The following is a 22,510-nucleotide window of genomic DNA, read 5'->3' as shown; positions in this document are numbered from 1 at the left end:
GGTTGATCTCCCCATCCTGAGAACAGGGGTTGGCCCCAACTCTACCAGTCGTGTTAGAGCTTTGACATGCATTCCGGGGCTCTGAATCATTGATGGGGTCTATTGAAGATCTGTTTATATCTATGTTTGATGCCAGTGGTGGTGTAGTCAGGACTTGTAGAGATGTATCACTTTATGAACAAATGATGCCCATCTAACCAACACAGATGGACTCTTTCAGTTGTGGTTTCATAATACAGTTTTGTACTTCTATTTACACCAGCTTTCAGAAGAAAGGAGAAATGACAGTTTCAGTGGGTGATCTTGTAGTGTGTGTGGGAAATTGTCTGTTTGTAACCAATAGTGCAGTTTTCTGACTCAAGTCAAAGCTGCCTACAGTATAATAGAGAATCTCCCTATTCTAAATGTCCTGGTTGAGGTAGACTATTAGGCTTCTCTTCCATGTTTAAAGCTAACATTAAGACTATCCTGTTCTGTTGTCTTCACAGGGCCACACTCTACGTAGGCAAGTACTCCACCAGCCTGTACGCATCGCCCTCCCTGGTGCATGATGGGGTCACGGTCGTGGTGAGTGGCACTAGGCTCTTCTGTGTTAGAACAAAATGTGACATTCCGTCTAGAATCTAGAACATCACCAAACAACTGGAAGCTTCTGGGAGCTGATCTCTTAGCCCAAGATGAAAGATGTGAGTTAAGAGTCACAGGGACCCTGCACTAGTGTTGGTTTGGTTGTTTACCTGACCACAACCCAGGTCACAATCCCCTCAGGCCTGGGTCCCTGCAGCACAGAGGAACATGGGATAGTATCAGCAAGACCCCTTATTTCTATCTATTTATGATAAGATGTTGAGATTAATTTGACGTAATCCATTTGATCTTGACATCCCACTTATTTCAGTTTCCTTCTAAGAAGTAAAGGATGTATTCATTTATATCAACATTTAACAACATTAAACTACACAAATGAGTGGATTCGGCTTTTTGAGTGCTGAAGCGCATAAAAATCACTTGTCCTCGGTTGCAACACTCTACTGAGTTCCAAACAACATCAGCACAAGAACTGTTCGTCAGGAGCTCCATGAAATGGCCGAGCAGCTGCACACAAGCCTAAGGTCACCATGTGCAATGCCAAGCGTCAGCTGGAGTGGTGTAAAGCTCGCCGCCATTGGACTCTGGAGCAGTGGAAACCCGTTCTCTGGAGAGATGAATCACGCTTCACCATCAGGCAGTACAGCAGATGAATCTGGGTTTGGTGGATGCCAGGAGAACGCTACCTGCCCGACTGCATAGTGCCAACTGTAAAATTTGGTGGAGGAGGAATAATTGTCTGGGGCTGTTTTTCAAGGTTCGGGCTAGGCCCCTTAGTTCCAGTGAAGGTAAATCTTAACGCTACAGCATACAATGACATTCTAGACGATTCTGTGCTTCCAACTTTGTGGCAACAGTTTGGGTGAAGGCCCTTTCCTGTTTCAGGTCCATACAGAAATTATTTGTTGAGGTCAGTGTGGAAGAACTTAACTGGGCTGCACAAAGCCATGACCTCAAACCCATCGAACACCTTTAGGATGAATTGGAACGCAGACTGTGATCATCAGTGCTTAATCGTCCAACATCAGTGCATAATGCTCTTTTGGCTGAATGGAAACAAGTCCCTGGAGCAATGATCCGACACCTAGTGGAAAGAGTGGAAGCCGTTATAGCAGCAAAGGGGGGACCAACTCCATATTAATGCCCATGATTTTGGAATGAGATGTTCGACGAGCAGATGTACACATACTTTTGTCCAGGTAGTGTATATTAACATTGAACTACTAGTACTTGAAAAGGATGACAATCACAAGGTGACTTCCCTAGTTAAATAAAGGATCCATAATCTAGTGGTTTGTGTGTCTCCTGTAGCCCCGCGGCAGCACCTTCCCCATGCTGGAGGGTCCTAACAGCCAGGAGGTAACAATGGAGGAGGAGTGTGTGATCACCCCCAGGACCAGCGTCAAATTCAACTCTGCCCTGAGGGAACGCAACCGCATCAACTTCATGAGGAACCACCTGCTCCTCATAGGTAGGAAACACTCCTCTCGTGCGTTTTGAGTGGTGTCAGCATGATGATGTTTTAAGAATGTTATTGATGTTATATAGATGTTATTACACACTGTAATATCATCCTAGTGATGATGCTGATGCTGGTTGGATGCGTTTCTCTCCCAGGTCATCATGAGACGCCTCCTGATGCCCATAACGAGATCCTGGAGAAGTTCCCTGACAGTATCCCACGCCAGCAGGGCAATGTCATCCCCCCCACCACAGAGAAGACCCTAGAGGAGGTGTGTGTTTCAGTCCTTCAGCATGCCAACTAACCTCTCCTCTTTGATTTGATTTTGTTGGGGTATAAAAAGATCTTCTCCCTCGTCCTCCCCTAGAAGGTGAATGAGAGTGACATGGGAGAAGGCCCCACTGTGGGCCCCAGCCCCCCGGTGGTCACCTCCATCCAGGAGCAGCCGGGGCGGACCACACCGGTGAGGGTGGAGGCCCCTGTGGACTCCATGCTTAAAGACATGGCCACCATCATTTTCAGCACCTTCCTCCTGGCTGGCTGGGTAGCCTTCATCATCATCTACCCCAAGGTGAGGGAGCACTGACACCTAGTGGTGATCTGGTGTATGGCTGTGGCTGTTACTACCTGGCTGTACAGATTTGTCAGTCAACAAGCGGAACATGAGTGACGAATGTATGAAGTAAAGCCACAGTTTAGTTTCAGTATAATGGTAGGCTCTGTGTTAAATGTAGGAAGTAAAGCCACAGTTTAGTTCCAGTATGATGGTAGGAACTGTGTTAAATGTAGGAAGTAAAGCCACAGTTTAGTTCCAGTATGATGGTAGGCTCTGTGCTAAATGTAGGAAGTAAGGCCAGTTTAGTTCCAGTATGATGGTAGGCTCTGTGTTAAATGTAGGAAGTAAAGCCACAGTTTAGTTCCAGTATGATGGTAGGAACTGTGTTAAATGTAGGAAGTAAAGCCACAGTTTAGTTCCAGTATGATGGTAGGCTCTGTGTTAAATGTAGGAAGTAAGGCCAGTTTAGTTCCAGTATGATGGTAGGAACTGTGTTAAATGTAGGAAGTAAAGCCACAGTTTAGTTCCAGTATGATGGTAGGCTCTGTGTTAAATGTAGGAAGTAAGGCCAGTTTAGTTCCAGTATGATGGTAGGCTCTGTGTTAAATGTAGGAAGTAAAGCCACAGTTTAGTTCCAGTATGATGGTAGGCTCTGTGTTAAATGTAGGAAGTAAAGCCACAGTTTAGTTCCAGTATGATGGTAGGCTCTGTGTTAAATGTAGGAAGTAAGGCCACAGTTTAGTTCCAGTATGATGGTAGGAACTGTGTTAAATGTAGGAAGTAAAGCCACAGTTTAGTTCCAGTATGATGGTAGGCTCTGTGTTAATTGTAGGAAGTAAGGTCACAGTTTAGTTCCAGTATGATGGTAGGAACTGTGCAAAATGTAAGGCCACAGTTAAGTTGAAATGTAGAGTTTTATAGATATCACACATACCTGGCATCACATGAACACTCTAACTTATACATGTACCTTGTTTTTATATATATACACACACCTTCTCATACCCTCTCTTCTCCATCTCTCCTCTCCCAGAGTGTTCACAAACAGCAGCAGCTGCAGCATGAACAGTTCCAGAGGCAGTTGGATGAGCGGCTGGATCTCCTGAGGAGACAGCCGTTCCCTCCCCCAGGGACCGACCTGCCCCTGCTGGCCCCGGACGCTGACTCAGACCACAGCAGCCCCAACGGCACCCCCAACATCACCCCACGTGCATCCAACCACTCCAACCTGTCTGTGCCCGAGCTGGGCAGCTCCGCCAATGAACACGAGGACGGAGGTATGGAGGACACAAGTGGATACACACATTGATGAAGACACACGCATTGATGCACATAATCTCACTCACTCACTCACTCACTCACTCACTCACTCACTCACTCACTCACTCACTCACTCACTCACTCACTCACTCACTCACTCACTCACTCAAACATTTACAGTAGGTCTAGAACTGCTCTGTTCATCTTGATGCCTGGCAATTGTTTTGAAAATGAGAGTAAAATACTCTTCTGATTCCAATATCTGATGTGTTTTTTTTATGGTTCATCAGATGAGGACTCCAACATGGTCAGAATTGGAAAGATAACGTTCCGTCCCAAAAATGTTTTGGGACACGGTGCAGAGGGAACCATCGTGTATAAGTAAGTCTCAACCCAGGCTAATGTATCTAGATTTTGTAACAAATTGAAATTAAAGTCAAGTCAAGTGAAGTGTCTTTTTGAGGCTGCTTAGTTAGTCGTTCAATCATCTCTACTCGTCATATAGACTCTTGAGAGTCTTTGGCCGCATGCCCGTTATTTCTGTGCAAGTGGGTGGAGAATTGGGACACAACCTTCGTTTTTTATTTATTTTGATAAATGTTCAGTTTTACAAACATACTGACAAGAACTCAACCTTTCTTTGTAAAGTGTCTGTTTAGGAATGTTCTACCAACCTTCCCTTGCTCTGTCCCCCAGGGGTCAGTTTGACAACCGTGCCGTGGCAGTCAAGAGGATCCTCCCAGAATGCTTCAGCTTTGCTGACCGTGAGGTGGACCTGCTGCGCGAGTCGGACGAGCACCCCAACGTCATCCGCTACTTCTGTACAGAGAGGGACCGCCAGTTCCAGTACATCGCTATAGAGCTGTGTGCCGCCTCACTGCAAGAGGTACTGCAGCCTCACTGACCACCAAACCCAGGGGTCTGCAACACCCGGCCCACAAGCCAAATGTTTCTGGCCCTCCAAAGTTGTCTTTAGCCCTACAACGTCCTCTCTCTTCCTGACCTTTCAGCTTACGCTCTCATTCATTTATTTATTCATTCATCCTCTTAAACTTGCTTCTTGTTACTTTTACTCACTCACTGGATGCGGACTCTTTGTGTTTCCTCTTTCAGTATGTGGAGAGACAGGATTTTGATCGGCATGGACTGGAGCCTGTGATGCTGCTGCAGCAGACCATGTCAGGACTGGCACACCTGCACTCCCTCAATATAGGTAATAATCACAAGATGTGCACCTCCACTAGGTTTTATTATAGGTTTTCATGAAGAACAAAAGGTTATACTCAAATGTTTCTATATAAGTTAGTTAGGGCAAACCATGCAGTAATATTTTCACAAGACTACTGCAGCTGGACTAGGTACAGTAAACATATAAGATCTCCTAGGTTACAGGTTATTCTTCCAGCCTGATCTTCTCCACTCTTCCCGTCCCCAGTGCACAGAGACCTGAAGCCCCACAACATCCTGGTGTCCATGCCCAACGCGCACGGCCGGGTGCGGGCCATGATCTCCGACTTTGGCCTGTGTAAGAAGCTGGCGGTGGGCCGACACAGCTTCAGCAGGAGGTCCGGGGTGCCCGGCACCGAGGGGTGGATCGCCCCAGAGGTCCTCAGTGAGGACTGCAAGGACAACCCTGTGAGTGGTCTCTCTCTACTGGAGACATGACTGGTCCTGATTTAACAGATAACAGCTGTCATGAAACACAGGCCTGTGTGACTGTCACTGTCTGATACTAATTTCAATTGGTGTGAATGCAGTTCACTGTTACATACTTATCATGCCTTTATCAAAGAAATTGATTGCTAACCATCAACAGAACACCATTATTGAACTCCTAACCCCTCTCTCTCTTCCTCTGTAGACGTGCACGGTGGACATCTTCTCTGCAGGCTGTGTGTTCTACTATGTAGTGTCCTGGGGATGTCATCCCTTTGGCAAGTCCCTGCAGAGGCAAGCCAACATACTGCTGGGTGCCTACAGCCTGGACCAGCTACAGCCCCACAAACATGGTGAGCACATCACTTCCTGTTCTCAGACCCACAGGAAGGTGGTGAGGGGAAGTTGGTGTAGGATTGGTTTGGAAGTGATTTGATTTAAACCAGGATGTTGACTGTCTAAGAAACAGTAGTTTCTTGCTGGTGAGCATCAGTTCAGCCTTTGAAAGTACAAAGAAGAGAACAGTATGTTTACATTGGACAGTTTTGGTAAAGGCAGTATTAGAGTTATTATAGACAGACAGGGTCCAGATGTTATTGCAATTTTGTTTAATGCAAACCCAAACATTGACAATCAGTTGTTTCACATCAGAGACCGCTGTTGTGGAAAATTTGATCCAAAGATTAGGCAGAGACTAATTTATAATAGTGAATCTTTAATACAGACGAGAAGCTGCTAGGTAGATCTCTCTCTGATCGCAGTCAGTGAAGGAGCTCCAAGAGTAAATGGCTACATGTCCCTTATATAGTGGAAGGTAATAATACAATCATATTGTTACACAACAGTTATTTGTACAAGCAACAGTTCCAGAACACAATGGCCATGTTTTAGGGTGCATACATAACAGGAGTTGTTTAAAGTTAAGGAGTCACAGCCTGAGATGGTGTCAAACATAACATCACAGAACAATAACCTAACCCTTGAGAAGTGACAATAGCTCACCCCAATTCTGCCACAACACCGCCCCATAGTGACTGAGTGTTTGGTCTTGTCTTTCCCAGAGGACATTGTGGCCACAGACCTGATAGAACAGATGCTGAATATGGAGCCCCAGAGGAGGCCTTCTGCTGAGAGCGTGCTCAAACACCCCTTCTTCTGGAGCCTGGAGAAACAACTGCAGTTCTTCCAGGTCACAATCAAATCCAGTACTTTTCTATTAAAGCTGTTCCACATAAATCAGTATAGCACTAGAGATGCAACTGTGAAGGGAACACTTTCCAATAATGACATAAAAAAATAATAAAAACCCATATTTAATCTTGTTTCCCCTGTAGGACTTGAGTGACAGGATAGAGAAGGAGCCGCTGGACGGACCAATCGTAAGGCAGTTGGAGCGAGGGGGGCGGGCCGTGGTGAAGCTGGACTGGAGGGAACACATCACAGTGCCTCTACAGACCGGTAAGAGACTGGCCTGAGATCAGTTGTAGCTGCAACCACATACCTGTCTTACAAGACTTTGTCCATGTCATGAGTGTAGACTGGTAAAGAGACTGGTCTGAGTTCAGTTTTAACACTACTACTATGCTAGTGCCATTAATAAATTAAAGGGTATATATTTCATGCGTTAAGAAATTATATGACCTACTACAGTTTTGTACTGAACCTGATTGTTAGGGTTAATGTTTCTCAAGTGCAGAAGAGATGTGAGTGTAGTCACTGATTTATAAAATGCAGTGACTGTGGATGTGGTTTGTATTTCCTGTCAATCCAGACTGCAGCATTTAGCTGAGCTCATCTCAACCTGAAAGGCTGCTTTGCTTCCTGTTGACAGTGTTCATCTTTATAGGGCTGTTCTAATCTTAATATGCTACTGTATGTGAAAGAAATGGTAAGAGAAGGTTCGCTGTGACTGTTGCATTCATGACTTTTTAATTTGCATGTTAGTCATTTGTCTATTTAGCTTGTTATGTTTTAGTTTTCATGCATTGTGGAGAACTAGTCGGCTGAAGATTTCCTGGCAGGTAGACTATATTTATAGGATATCTAACTTTAAACCAGGACATTGTGAGGTATTTCAATCTTGCTGTATTATGAGACTTCTAGGATAAATTATACATTTTTGGATAAATTATTAGAATGTACTGTGTGGATTACTCATTGCATGTATTTTCTCTTGGCAGATCTACGTAAATTCCGGTCGTATAAAGGAGGGTCTGTCAGAGATCTTCTCCGCGCCATGAGAAACAAGGTATGGGTGTCTTTCCAGCTAAATTATGTGTGTTTACCTGATTAGATGTCCGTGTATATGAATCCTTCTTCTCTTGTCCCTCCTATAGAAGCACCATTACAGGGAGTTACCAGCAGAGGTCCAGGAGACTCTGGGCTCTATCCCTGATGACTTTGTCTCCTACTTCACCTCCCGCTTCCCCCACCTGCTGCGCCACACCTACCTGGCCATGCACACCTGTGCCCACGAGAGGTCATTCCTTCCCTACTACTCCAGCTCAGAGCAGCTCTCCTGGATACGGACTCCCTACACACACCCCGGGCCCAAGGCCACACCCACGCTGCAGACACACACGTCGCAGCCAGAGGAACCCACACCGTCAAATACAGTACCCTCACAGCCTGAGATGGTGTCAAACACAATTCCATCCACAGAACCCATACAGTCAGTGACCGTATCAGACTCTACACTCATACAGTCACTGTCAATCACAACAACACCCCCACAGTCAGTGCCAACCACATCATTACCAGTCCAACTAGTACTGCCTACATCATTATCCACATCACCCACATCATTACCAGTCCAACTAGTACTGCCTACATCATCACCCACATCATTACCAGTCCAACTAGTACTGCCTACATCATTACCCACATCACCCACATCATTACCAATCCAACCAGTACTGCCTACATCATCACCCACATCATTACCAGTCCAACTAGTACTGCCTACATCATTACCCACATCACCCACATCATTACCAATCCAACCAGTACTGCCTACATCATCAGCCACATCATTACCAGTCCAACCAGTACTGCCTACATCATCAGCCACATCATTACCAGTCCAACCAGTACTGCCTACATCATCACCCACATCATTACCAGTCCAACCAGTACTGCCTACATCATCACCCACATCATTACCAGTCCAACCAGTACTGCCTACATCATCACCCACATCATTACCAGTCCAACCAGTACTGCCTACATCATTACCCACATCATTACCAGTCCAACTAGTACTGCCTACATCACCACCCACATCATTACCAGTCCAACCAGTACTGCCTACATCACCCCCACCCTCATCCACACTGCCAGACCTGCCTCCACAGACAGTGTTGCCCTCAGAACCCCCCACACCATCAGAAACCCCCCTTACAGATCCCGTCCCACCTGAACCACACATACTGCCAGTGCCACATCCAGCCACACCGGACACGGAGCCTGCCTGAGAGCCGACGAGGGGTGGTGGATGAGTGCTGCACAGAGGAGCGTTGCCTTACGAGTGGACACATACTGGGGCTCTGTTGCTCTGTCCTGTGCTGGTGAGGACCAGGCCTGCAGTGCCTGGGAGCTGCCGACGGGGGAGCAGCAGCCCAAACCAAGTGCCTTTCCTGCTCGACTGAGACAAAATGGCACCGAATGAAACCATCCAGAGGTCCCTCAACGCATCAAGAAGCCAGGGTTGAAATGAACTAGTGGGGGCCGTACTGTGTAGTACAGAGAGAAACGGTTTTATTTATAATGGAGTCCCTCCTAATGTCAAGTATTGTGAGGTATTCAAGTATTGTTGGGCACAAAATACCTGGCAAAGCAAGGGAGGAATTCTTCTGTTAATGTTGTTGAAAGACAAGTCGACAATGGTAGTTTTACTGTGGAATCTTGTTATTTCTCTTAATGAGCCTATTCACTGTAAAGAGGTGTATATTTTTGTATAGGTGATGACTTGATAATGACTTAATCATCGATAATCAGGTGATGTGGCCATTGTGCCTTTTTAAATAACACTGTGTTATGTATGGGAGCTCTGTGAGGGTAGACTTCTCTGAAATAGTTTTGCTTACTGCTGCAGATGCTGTTAGTGACTGCTTTTCTGTCTTGAATCAATACTATTTCAGTGCCTGTCTTCCTGTGCAGGCGAGGACAGATAGTCCAAAGGTTGTTTGAACTGAACACTGGTAAAATCATAATGTGTTTATCTTTTCGACTTTTGTCTTGTTTCTGATAGCGTTGTGCTGTACATCGGGTACAAGACGTACTGATTGTGTTTTTATTGCAGGGCGTCACCCAAAGTCTTGTTTGCTTGACCTCTGACACACTAGGCCTTTACTAAAACTGGTTCAACTACAAGTCATGATAGGATGATTACAGAAAGTATTCACTTCACATTCTGGTTTTTGCTGTCAGAGGAATGATGTGTTTTCTCTCATCTTAGCTTTGATGAATGATGATCCAATGCAACATGTTTTATTCAATCATATTGTCTGTATAATGATTGGCAGTTAAATAGGTCTTCATTTTTTTAATGAATTAACTGTTATAGTTTGTTAATATTTTCTTAAGTGGAATACATTTACTTCAGGTTTATTTTGTACTGTTCATTGTACATCAAAAACCCCAAGAATGTACAGTATTTTGTCTAATGCAAGCTGTTTAAAATTAAGTGAAGAGGGTTTTGTGCAAAAGTGAACCGTAAATATTTTGCAGTCCCGTCTGACGATGCCTTTTACTGTTAAGATTTCATTTCTAACATGCCATCCTGAATACAAGAATAGTTTGTTTTATGATATTCCACTTTCAGTTTTGCAATTGTCTCCTTTTGCTAACATGTCTGCCATTGTTGGAGTGAAAATGCCAAATTAAATCAGCATTAATATCTGTTATGGTGTTAGTTTGCAGATATTTTGAGCTTGTGGAACTAATGCTGCATTCATAACCAAGTGGGAAGGTGGTATTTACCACATACCGACTGGGAAAAATCCACTTGAACGCACCTACACCTTGTAATTACTAGTAGGAAACTCATCGATCATCCCTGACCTCGACTTCTCCCACATGCTGACCTCTGACATCACCTACTAAGGAAGTGACTTCACCAGCAGCATTTTCGGCAGTTAAATGTAGCAAAACATTTATAAAAAGCAATCTAGTAACGTTTTTTAACAACCATGAAAGCTGTACTTTTATTTTGTGAATTATGACTTGGTGTAACAATGTATGCAGACCCTTTTCTATGCAACTGCCTCCTATGCGTGTTTACCTGATTTAGATGTCAGTTTATATGAATCCTTCTTCTTTTGTCCCCCTCCTTTAGAAGCACCATTACAGGGAGTTACCAGCTGAGGTCCAGGAGACTGGGCTCCATCGCTCATGACTGTCACCTACTTCACCTCCCGCGCCACACCTACCTGGCCATACACACCTGTGCACAGGAGGCACTTCCTTCCCTACTACTCCAGCTCAGAGCAGCTTGCCTGGATACGGACTCCCTATACACACCCTGGGCCCAAGGCCACAGAGCTGCTGCAGACACACGTCGCAGCCAGAGGAACCCACACCATCAAACACAGTATCATCATAGCCTGTGATGGTGTCGAGCACAATTCCATCCACAGAACCCATACAGTCAGTGACTGTATCAGACTATACACCCATATAGTCACTATCAATCACAACACAACCACATTACCAGTAGAGCCAGTATCATCCACATCATTACCAGTCAAACCAGTACTGCCTACAAGCTCATCCCACACTGCCAGACCTGCCCCCACAGACCGTTGCCCACCCAGCCCTCAGAACCCTCCACACCCTCAGAAATCCCCCCTACAAATCCCATCCCACCTGAACCACCAGTGCCACACTGGACACGGAGCCTGCCTGAGCGCCAGGTGAGGGGTGGTGGATGGGTACGGCACAGAGGAGCGTTGCCTTGGGGTTTTAGGCTGGGTTTCTGTATGGCACTCTGACACCTGCGGATGTAAAAAGGGCGTTTTATAAATACATTTGATTGATTGCCTTACGAGTGGACACATACTGGGGCTCTGTGGCTGTTTCCTGTGCTGGTGAGGACCAGGCCTGCATTGCCTGGGACCTGCCGACGAGGCAGCCCAAACCAAGTGCCTTTCCTAATCTACTGAGACAAAATGGCTCAGAATGGAACCGTCCTCCGATGTATCAAGAAACCAGGGTGGAAATGAACTAGTGTGGGCAGAGAGAACCTGTTTTATTTGCAATGTAGTCCCGCCTCATGTCAAGTATTGTTGGGCACAAAATACTTGGCAATGCAAGGGAGGAATTCTTCTGTTTATGTTGGAAGATTTAAGTCAACAATGGTAGTTTTACTGTACAACGTTCCCTCGGTGAGCCTTTTCACTGTAAAGAGGTGTATATTTTCGTATATGTGACTCCTTGATAATGACTTGATCAATGATAATCATATGATGTGGCCATTGTGCCTTTTTAAATAACACTGTGTTATGTATGGGAGCTTTGTGAGGGTAATGTCTCTGAAATAGTTTTGCTTACTGCTGCAGATGCTGCTTGTCTCTTGACTCAATACTATTTCAGTGCCTGTCTTCCTGTGCAGTCAAGGAGAGATATTCCAAAGGGTGTTTGAATTGAACACTGGTAAAAGCTTGTGTTTCTTTTCTACTTTTATTTCATCTTTGTCAGCGTTGTGCTGTACATCGGGCACAAAGAAATATATATTTTTTTGTTTTATTGCAGGGCGTCAGCCAAAGTCTTGTTTGGTGATCTCTGACACACTAGGCCTTTACTAAAACTTGTTTGGCTCCAAGTCATGATAGGATGATTACAGAAAGTATTCACTTTACATTCCGGGTTATGGGCGGTATTTTTTTTTTGTCCATTCTTTGATGGCGGAATTATATTTATTTTCTCTCAACTAATATTCCTTAATGATGATCCAATGCAACATGTTTTATTCAATCATATCCATTGTCAGTGAATAACAGCTGAATAGGTATTTAATGTATTACATTTAACTGTAATAGTTCAATATTTGATTTATATTTGAAGGTGTTTTTATGTACTGTCCATACTACACTGTTTCACAATTTTCTCATTTTGCATTGCCAACGAATATGCAGCTGTTTAAGTGAAAAAGCCAAATAAATCAGCGTTATATTCGTGCCTTTGAACTTTACATTTTTGTCAGTTATTCTTGGGACTAAGCAAACATAATACATGAATTATTGCCTGTTATTTAACGGATTTCCACTGCAAGCCTGAGGAGGTCCATGCCAAGTTGCCAGTGGCTGCCTTGCTGGCCCTCATAACTCTCCTTTTCTCCTTAACGAAACTTGCGGATAAAAACAAGCCCCATCATGACGTCATTCCTCTGATCTGAGGTAGTTCGGGTCCATGGTTTTCAGGGGAGTGACTGAGCGTTCTAGCATTCGACACCACCTATCTGGTACAGCAGCAGAAATCTACCAGCTGAAAAGAGTAGTCTTCTATCACACCGAGTCTTCTAAAGCATGAACGACGAGCGGCGTATTAAGAGCTAAACATACACTGCTCAAAAAAATAAAGGGAACACTTAAACAACACAATGTAACTCCAAGTCAATCACACTTCTGTGAAATCAAACTGTCCACTTAGGAAGCAACACTGATTGACAATACATTTCACATGCTGTTATGCAAATGGAATAGACAACAGGTGGAAATAATAGGCAATTAGCAAGACACCCCCAATAAAGGAGTGGTTCTGCAGGTGAGGACCACAGACCACTTCTCAGTTCCTATGCTTCCTGGCTGACGTTTTGGTCACTTTTGAATGCTGGCGGTGCTTTCACTCTAGTGGTAGCATGAGACGGAGTCTACAACCCACACAAGTGGCTCAGGTAGTGCAGCTCATCCAGGATGGCACATCAATGCGAGCTGTGGATAGAAGGTTTGCTGTGTCTGTCAGCGTAGTGTCCAGAGCATGGAGGCGCTACCAGGAGACAGGCCAGTACATCAGGAGACGTGGAGGAGGCCGTAGGAGGGCAACAACCCAGCAGCAGGACCGCTACCTCCGCCGTTGTGCAAGGAGGAGCAGGAGAAGCACTGCCAGAGCTCTGCAAAATGACCTCCAGCAGGCCACAAATGTGCATGTGTCTGCTCAAACGGTCAGAAACAGACTCCATGAGAGTGGTATGAGGGCCCGACATCCACAGGTGGGAGTTGTGCTTACAGCCCAACACCGTGCAGGACGTTTGGCATTTGCCAGAGAACACCAACATTGGCAAATTCGCCACTGGCGCCCTGTGCTCTTCACAGATGAAAGCAGGTTCACACTGAGCACATGACAGACGTGACAGAGTCTGGAGACGCCGTGGAGAACGTTCTGCTGCCTGCAACATCCTCCAGCATGACCGGTTTGGAGGTGGGTCAGTCATGGTGTGGGGTGGCATTTCTTTGGGGGGCCGCACAGCCCTCCATGGGCTCGCCAGAGGTAGCCTGACTGCCATTAGGTACTGAGATGAGATCCTCAGACCCCTTGTGAGACCATATGCTGGTGCGGTTGGCCCTGGGTTCCTCCTAATGCAAGACAATGCTAGACCTCATGTGGATGGAGTGTGTCAGCAGTTCCTGCAAGAGGAAGGCATTGATGCTATGGACTGGCCCGCCCGTTCCCCAGACCTGAATCCAATTGAGCACATCTGGGACATCATGTCTTGCTCCATCCACCAACGCCACGTTGCACCACAGACTGTCCAGGAGTTGATGGATGCTTTAGTCCAGGTCTGGGAGGAGATCCCTCAGGAGACCATCCGCCACCTCATCAGGAGCATGCCCAGGCGTTGTAGGGAGGTCATACAGGCACGTGGAGGCCACACACACTACTGAGCCTCATTTTGACTTGTTTTAAGGACATTACATCAAAGTTGGATCAGCCTGTAGTGTGGTTTTCCACTTTAATTTTGAGTGTGACTCCAAATCCAGACCTCCATGGGTTGATAAATTGGATTTCCATTGATTATTTTTGTGTGATTTTGTTGTCAGCACATTCAACTATGTAAAGAAAAAAGTATTTAATAAGATTATTTATTTCATTCAGATCTAGGATGTGTTGTTTAAGTGTTCCCTTTATTTTTTTGAGCAGTATATTTCTGTTGGCAATGGAACAATTTAAAGAGGTGAGGAGAACTATTCAATTATAGTCTACGCTTGTCGAGAGTGCTCTCCAACAAAGGAAAAACACATTCTTAACCCTTTATTTCTGTTTGGTGTAAAGTTTATCTGCTGTAGGGAAAAAAACTATATTGAAGTCTTATCTCTGCAATCTAAAACTGGAGTATATTTTTTTCCAGAGAGGACAACATCCCAGCCAACGTCTGGTTCATCGTCGCCCGCACATTGGTAAACCCAATATTTGTTTTTCTTGGAGACTACAGATTAGTTTACATTTTTATTAAAACTATGTATGTAGCTACTTTAGTCCACCATTCATGCCCCGGGGTTCCCCCAAGTAACGTTGTTACTCAATCCCATCTTTATGCCTAAGATCAGCAGCAATTACAATTGTATCACCTTGGAGCTAATTGATTTCCACCGATCACCCTTCTACTCTACAGAAGAAGGCCGTCTCCATCATTTATGTCCAGTACACATGTTGCGCTTCTACTTGGACAAACTAGAGCATGGCAAAAGGGTGACCTACTCTTCGTTTCCTGGGCGCCCCCTTGCAAACGTGGGCCCCTCTCTCATCAACAGCTATCCCATTGGATTGTGGAGGAGGCTATTATATGCTTATATTAGCAAGGGTTTACAGCCCCCGGAGATTCTGAGTGCTCATTCCAACGGGGTGTTTTGGCGTCTTGGGCACTGTGCAAAGGCATCTCTTTAGAAGAGATCTGACCATTCACACCAACATAGGCATAGAGCTATGGCATACTGTTTTTGTCTTACTATCATTTTTAGACAGACCCCAATGAGAGAAAAGATGTTGAAAAGTAATCTCTGTCTGACATTGCAGTCACGTTCATTTTCACAAATGGCAAAGTTTTGCAGAGGGTTCATGTGGAACAGAAACTGTGAACCATTCCAGTGTTGTCGGGATGAAAATGGGCCATGTAGATGCGACACTGCAGCGAATCCAACCTGTAACATCTTGAGACACCAAACACTTGCCTATCTACCTGAAAGGACAGTGCCTCCTTGAAACTCGTGACGAGGAAAGGATGTATTCCTTGGAAATCCTGAGTGTCAATCATTGTGATGAAACAAGTGACGATTACATCAAAGCAGAGAAAGAAAACATTGAAAGACAGTTTTACCACGGGGGAAGAGTGACCTGGTTGAATTTCTGGCTTGCAGAGAAGAAGTTTGTTGGAGAAGTGATTAAAAGGGATGCATACAGGGATGTCTCCAAACTTCTCACTGACACTATGAAATGGGGTGTAGACAGACCTGTGAACAGTATCAACATCTACCATCACCCAGGAAGCGGTGGAAGCACAGTGGGAAGGCAAGTGTTATGGAACAAGAGGACAAACCTAAGATGTGCTGTTGTGAAGCAGTCATACTCAGCAGCCAATGTATCTGAACATGCTGTTCAACTCCGAGAGTATGAGGAAAAAGATCCTGAGAAATGTCTCAAAGTGCTCCTGCTGATTGAGGACTGTGACAAAGAATACCTTGATGAGCTGAGGAATGAATTAGAGTTTGCCATCAACACTAAGAAAATCAAACAAGGAACACCGTGCTTCATTCTGTTGAGCTGCAGACGATCACATAACCCAGAGGCGATGTGCAAAGACTCACCACTGCAGAATGTAGCTGTCACTCACAAACTATCAAAAGAAGAGAAGAGACAGTTTGCTGGGAAACGACAGAAGCTTGAAGAACAGTACCAGCCAGAATTCATTTTGACATTCGTCTTGATAAGGTGAAGAATTTGAACACCAGAAGATTGTTGAGTATGTTGCACAATTTGTGAAACATTTGCTCCAAGACATTGATCATGAAGCAGTTGTCACTCGGCTCATTCAGTATGTGGCATTGCTCAACACTTATGTTCAGAACTCATTCATTTCCCAGTCCCATTGCGAAGCTCTGCTATTATTCACCATTCATATGGATCGATTCCGCCAGCATGCTTTTGAGAGATCACTGAGTGAGCAGGCCAAACTTGTCTTTATACATCTGAGAGATGACAAGACGCACATTGAATCAGTTCGAATCATTCATCCACTTGTTGCAAAGGAAATCCTTCAGCAGCTCCTTGGTGACCAAAAGCAGCAAAGTGGGTTGGCCATGGATCTTCTCCACGAGGATGTGCTTTTTGAGCACAGATTTGGAGAAGAAGATTATGGTAAGTTTTTGCGAGCCCTGTTCATGAGACGTTGCAGAGTAAGTAAAGGTGATAAATCAAACAGCTTTTTCTCTCCTCTCATTGAACACGTGAGTAAAAAGGAAACCCCTGACAAGGCAATCGAGCTCCTCAAGGAGGCATACAAACGCTTCAACAAAGATGCATTCTTTGCTCAGCAACTTGCTCGCCTGAATTACTCCCATGAGAAGTTTGAAGAGGCAAAAAATTGGGCGGAGATAGCAGCAAAGCAAATGCCTAACAACTCTTACATTCTTGACACGAAAGGCCAGGTATACAGAAGATGGTTCAATGCCAAGTGTAAAGCAATTGAGAAAGTACCAAAAACGGCAGAAAATACAGCAGACGCTGTTGAAACTGCGCTGAAAGCAATGGAGTGTTTCAGAGAATGTGAGAAATCTGCTATCTCGGACCTTGAAAACATGAACAACAGTGGCTTTTTTGCTGCAGTTGAAGTTGGCTGCAGTCTGTTGAAGCTCGTATTCTCATTGCGTGTTTTCTCAAGCAAAACGTATGGCCATTCAGAATGTATGAAGTACCTTCTCACTGATTACATTCCTGAGGCAGTGAAGAAGCCCTGGGAGAATTTTCACATCAATTTGAAAGGCCTTCAAATGACACTGCATGATGCCCTGGAGTGGATCTCGGAATACCTGAGTTACTTCCAGACAGACATCAGTGCAGATGAGGAGGAAACAATTGAAAGCTCTGAGATGAAAATAAGCCATCCAATGACATGGTTGGTGAGAAATATCCTCTGAGTATGGTAAATATTTCAGTGATGCCTCTCTCAGCATTGCCCCAAAGCTGTGCCAGTCGAACCCTGGCAGTTTAACTCCTTTCATGAAACGCATGATCATTTACCGGCTTGGGGGGGGGGATATAACTTCGATCTTCTCCCTTCTGACTGACCAGAAAGAAAGAGACCAAGTCAAAGTCCTAGAGAATATCATATCTCTCTACCCCAGCAACCCTCTGATGCCCAGGCTGGATCAAATGGATCTCGTCAATTACATAGCAGCTCATATTGCTCTGAGTTGCCTTACAACCCAATCTCCAAAGTTGGCTGCTCTGAAAGACCTTCAGAAACTCAGTCAGCAGTTCCCAACAGAGAAACGGAAGTGCCTGTCCAGTGCTCTGTTCCTGCTCATCTTGCTCTTCTGGCCAGAAACTCAAGACAAAGACCCTGAAAAAGAGACCAAATACAACATTGTTCTATCAGCTGTTGAGTACCTCAAAAGGAGCTACTGGACCAAAATGAAGGATATACCACAAAGAAAGAAAAGGATTTACACCCACTTTTTCCTAAGTAATGAAAGTGGGTGGGACAAGATTCTTCACAAAAGCAAGGTTGAAACGATTACAAAGGTCCTCTCCATCTCAGAAAAGAGAATGAAGTGGTTCAGTGGGGAGGTGTGGAAAATGCCAGAGATGGCAAAACTGCTCAGGACTGTGTCTGGGTGGACAGAAGATGGGATAGTGTACCTTGAGGGCCCAAAAGAGAAGAAGTTCCCTATTCCTCATCTGAAAGCAGCCTCCGTGCCCTATGGCAATGAAAACATCACATTCTACTTGGGGTTCACATTTAGAGGACCTGTTGCGTACAACATCACTGTGAAATAGTAGGGTTGCAATAGAAGGCAGAGAGGCCAGTTAGACAGATGCTGCCAGACAAGGAGTCTCATTGAATATCTCCTGAACATTTTGGACCAACATACCAACGAATGAGCATGTTTTAGAGCACATTGTCAGAGGAAGACTGTGTGTGTGTACAAAATTCAGTTTAGTGTCAAAAGACTGAATTAAATTCTGCCTGTAAAAAAAATTTGCGAGGCAATTGTATGGATATTTTGCATACCGTAAGTGTGAAGTTATTTCTGTTTGAATGCTTTGTTGCAAGTTTTCAACCATTATGTGGACTGAAAATATTAAGGAATGGGTTGTCAAGTTATGCAGTCATGATCTGTTTTTGTTTCATTCTTGAAGAATACTGTATATTTTTTATATTAAATCTTGTCTTATGCAGGAAGCCTGTGTAATATTATATATGTATTGTGCCCAAAATGTGGTATTTGATAACCAAACTACTTTGTACTTCTCTCATTCATTTTATTGATCGTTTTCCCAGTGAAAAGGCCCCTTCTATAGGATTTTCACAAGTTTTAATATTGTCTTTTTGTATGAAGAATGACTAGTTCAAAAATGGAGTTAGGCCTAATAAAGTTGGCTTAACTTTTTCTTTGTTTTGAATGGTTATTGTGTGACTGTTCACACATTTGCTAAAAGAAACAATGTTAAAATAGTAACATGAAATTCACATGTAGACAAAATACAAAATCAAAATGTTAATGGTAGTCCCATGAATCCATAGGACCACATAATAAAAACAGTTGAGTTCAAACTACCCACAAGCAGGTATGTAGGCCTAAGTGCAATGCTTCTAACACTTAACTGTGATGGACAGTGTCCATTGTGTAAAGTCTACTGAAATGAACTCTGGTTTATCAACATAACTTCAGTGGTCAACATCAACTAGATGTCCCATTCCTTCTCTGAAGAACAAAACGGCATGAAGCCAAGGTGTATCCACGACATCAACAACACAAGTGAGCATCTCGTCATAGAATCATAGCTGGATATTTTACCCTCTTGTTGTAAACTCAAGTGTATTCAATAGTAGTCAAATATTTTCCTCAGTATGAGGCATGCAGATCAAATATGGTAGATGTGTGACCAATAGTTGTTGTGGTGCATTATTAACAGCACATCTTTGTTCATTTCAACACTTGGCACAAAAGTGTGACGGTGTTCTTGTCCTACATTAATTTACTGTAATTGCACAATTGCTTTGATTGAGGATCTCTATGTAATTGAATGTGATTGCTTTTATTAGATGTTTTTATTTTTTGTTTATTGTGTTGAATTTTATTGTTTTATACACGTGTATGTTTTAATATTCCGTTTTTATTGTAATGTGTACAGGGCTCTCTTGTAAAATATATTTTAATCTCAATGTGACTCCCTGTTTAAATAAAAAATGGCATGCAGTTGAAAACAATTACAATTTTGTCAGGAGTCAACTGTATTTCACAGTTGATTTGACCAATGCTAACATTCACAATCCACTGCGTTGTTGTCAGGATGTGCACTAACACAGTCACAGATCACTACATAGTGAAGCGCAGTGTTCACCTTTGACCTTCAGCATTTCAGGGACCTTTGTTATGGAGAAAGACTTCTGCTTCCAACTCTTATAAGTAAATGATTCCAATAGAGGAAGTGGAAGGCCTTCCTTATCCTGGTAAGAGAGGTCTCATCACAAGGTTCAGTAAGGTTTATGGATAAAATGTTTTTTTATTATGCCAACAACTTGCTGCAGTGAGGGATGATTGATTATGTCTCTGTTGTGGTAACGTATAATGAATATCTAACATATTTATGTTCAGAATTCAAACTAATTACATAGATGATTAATGTGTGCACTCTCCCATCATGGAATCCATCTGGGTCGAGTTCGACTTTACAGAATGTTCAGATGGAAATACTGTGCAGAAATATTGTGTAGGAAAGACATGGTTCTATGTTATTGCCTAAGCTTATGATGGTTTTTGTTGTTATCCTTAGTTTGCTTAGCCCTGTTGTTTATTTTTCAATAACCAACATGTATTAAATAGTAATGGTTGTATATCAATTACACCTACTGTAGTTGAAAAAAGCTTGTCCAGTTTTCCAGTTGTTGTTTTACTTCTGTTTTTCATCACTAGGTGGAGACATTGACCACAGCACACCACACCCTGAGGAACAACCTGTATGGTCTACCACACTGTAACTCATTAGCACTACCAGCTGAAGAGAGTTTTCTCACTAGTTGTCTTCCCTATGCCCTATATGAACTTGTCCATTCCCATTGTGATTATTCTGAAGAAGGCCATTGAAGGCCGAAACGTCAATCTTTAAACTTGTCTAATAAAACTGCATTTTTAATAGTGAGCGAGCGTTGCAAATTTTCCTGTCCAATGATGTATACTGAACAAAAATATAAATGCAACATGTAAGGTGCTGGTCCAATGTTTTGTGAGCTGAAATAAAAGATCACAGGAATTTTCCACACGCACAAAAAGCTTTTTCCTTTCAAATGTTGTGCTCAGATTTGTTTGCATCACTGTTAGTGAGCATTTCTTCTTTGCAAATATAATCCATCTACCTGACTGGTGTGGCATATCAAGAAGCTGATTAAAGAGCATGATTATTATACAGGTGCAACTTGTGCTGGGGGCAATAAAAGGCCACTCTAAAATGTGCTGTTTTGTCACACAACACAATGCCACAGCTGTCTCAAGTTTTGAGGGAGCGTGCTGACTGCAGGAATGTCCACCAGAGCTGTTGACAGAGAATTGAATGTAAAATGTTCTACCATAAGCCACCTCCTACGTTGTTTGAGAGAATTTGGCAGTATGTCCAACAGGCCTCACAACCACAGACCATGTGGAACCACACCAGCCCAGGACCTCCACATCCGGCTTCTTCACCTGCGGGATCGTCTGAGACCAGCCACCCAGGCAGGGGATGAAACTGAGGAGTATTTCTGTCTGTAATAAAACCATTTTGTTGTGAAAAACTAATTCTGACTTGCTGCGCCTCTGCCCAGTGGAATGTGAAATCCATAGATTAGGGCCAAATTAATTTATTTCCTTATATGAACTTTAACTCAGTAAAATCTTTGAAATTGTTGCATGTTGCGTTCATATATTTTTGTTCGGTGTAGAATAGGGAATGATGCCAGCTCTATACAAAACATGTCTATCTACAACGTTCAGATCATTCTACTCTCCTGAGTGAGGCCCTAGAGGCCTGAAGCAAAGATGATGGATGAATGAAGATCTCCCACTCAGGCCGTTTACCATTGAAAATAATTGTCACAGTTCCGGTCGGCTTAAGGGGTGTCTCTCCCATAGGGAACAATGCATTAGCATCTGTGTCTGGTCTGCTTAGTTTATTGACTGTATATGAACCAGAAAAAAAGGAGCGAGTGAGATGTCTTGCATCCTCTTCTGTCTGTGAACTCAAAGCCATGTACAGCAAAGTAGGACTCATCTCTTGGCAGTATACAGTAGTATCATCCTCCTAAGGCCAGCAGATGACGATTCAGGACAGGCAGTGATCCAGGGCAGCACTGGAGTGAGTACTCTAATACTATCTGAACCCTTAGATATCCTTTCATGAAGGGGTTGCTGAAATTAGTATTCATCAGCAGAATATTGGACTAGAGACAGTTGGCCTCTTCTCAATGAAACCCAGATATCGGTTTTGTGGGATAAGTGTGATAGAAAAATGATGTATTCACCTTATTTGTTGGATATGTAAGAATTATTTACTTAACAAACAGTAAGATATTTCTGTCCTGCTAATGCTGCGTTTTATGGTCTCCACTCTAGCACCTTGAAGCTAATCTGGGTGTAGGGTTTACTACAGATAGCTTGAGCAAGACTGTTGGGCTGAAGGTTTCATTATTGCAATAATTCATCGATATTAAATAAAGATGATTGTTTAAAGAAATAACCAGGTCTCTCTCAGTACTGAATTTCCACAACATTTTTGGCGACGAGGAGGTGATCTGCAACTTC

General features: G+C 43.7%; 1 protein-coding gene across 1 annotated transcript in view; it reads left to right on the top strand.

Moving 5' to 3' along the window:
* LOC106606681 (serine/threonine-protein kinase/endoribonuclease IRE1) overlaps positions 1–10,424 on the top strand; it is a 36,711-nt gene extending 26,287 nt beyond the window's left edge. The window contains exons 9-22 of the mRNA XM_082976399.1: positions 489–567; positions 1,900–2,059; positions 2,206–2,321; positions 2,418–2,621; positions 3,640–3,883; positions 4,157–4,247; positions 4,563–4,752; positions 4,980–5,079; positions 5,302–5,501; positions 5,728–5,875; positions 6,584–6,711; positions 6,857–6,980; positions 7,703–7,770; positions 7,859–10,424. Of these exons, the coding sequence (XP_082832525.1) occupies positions 489–567; positions 1,900–2,059; positions 2,206–2,321; positions 2,418–2,621; positions 3,640–3,883; positions 4,157–4,247; positions 4,563–4,752; positions 4,980–5,079; positions 5,302–5,501; positions 5,728–5,875; positions 6,584–6,711; positions 6,857–6,980; positions 7,703–7,770; positions 7,859–8,995 (2,989 nt within the window). The 3' untranslated portion in view covers positions 8,996–10,424. The remainder of the gene's footprint in view (positions 1–488; positions 568–1,899; positions 2,060–2,205; positions 2,322–2,417; positions 2,622–3,639; positions 3,884–4,156; positions 4,248–4,562; positions 4,753–4,979; positions 5,080–5,301; positions 5,502–5,727; positions 5,876–6,583; positions 6,712–6,856; positions 6,981–7,702; positions 7,771–7,858) is intronic.
* Positions 10,425–22,510: the final 12,086 nt, after the last annotated feature.

The sequence above is a fragment of the Salmo salar genome, chromosome 06 (genome assembly GCF_965601325.2).
Source record: "Salmo salar chromosome 06, fSalSal1, whole genome shotgun sequence".
Classification (NCBI taxonomy): domain Eukaryota; kingdom Metazoa; phylum Chordata; class Actinopteri; order Salmoniformes; family Salmonidae; genus Salmo; species Salmo salar.
This window is presented reverse-complemented; position numbering and strand designations above follow the sequence as displayed.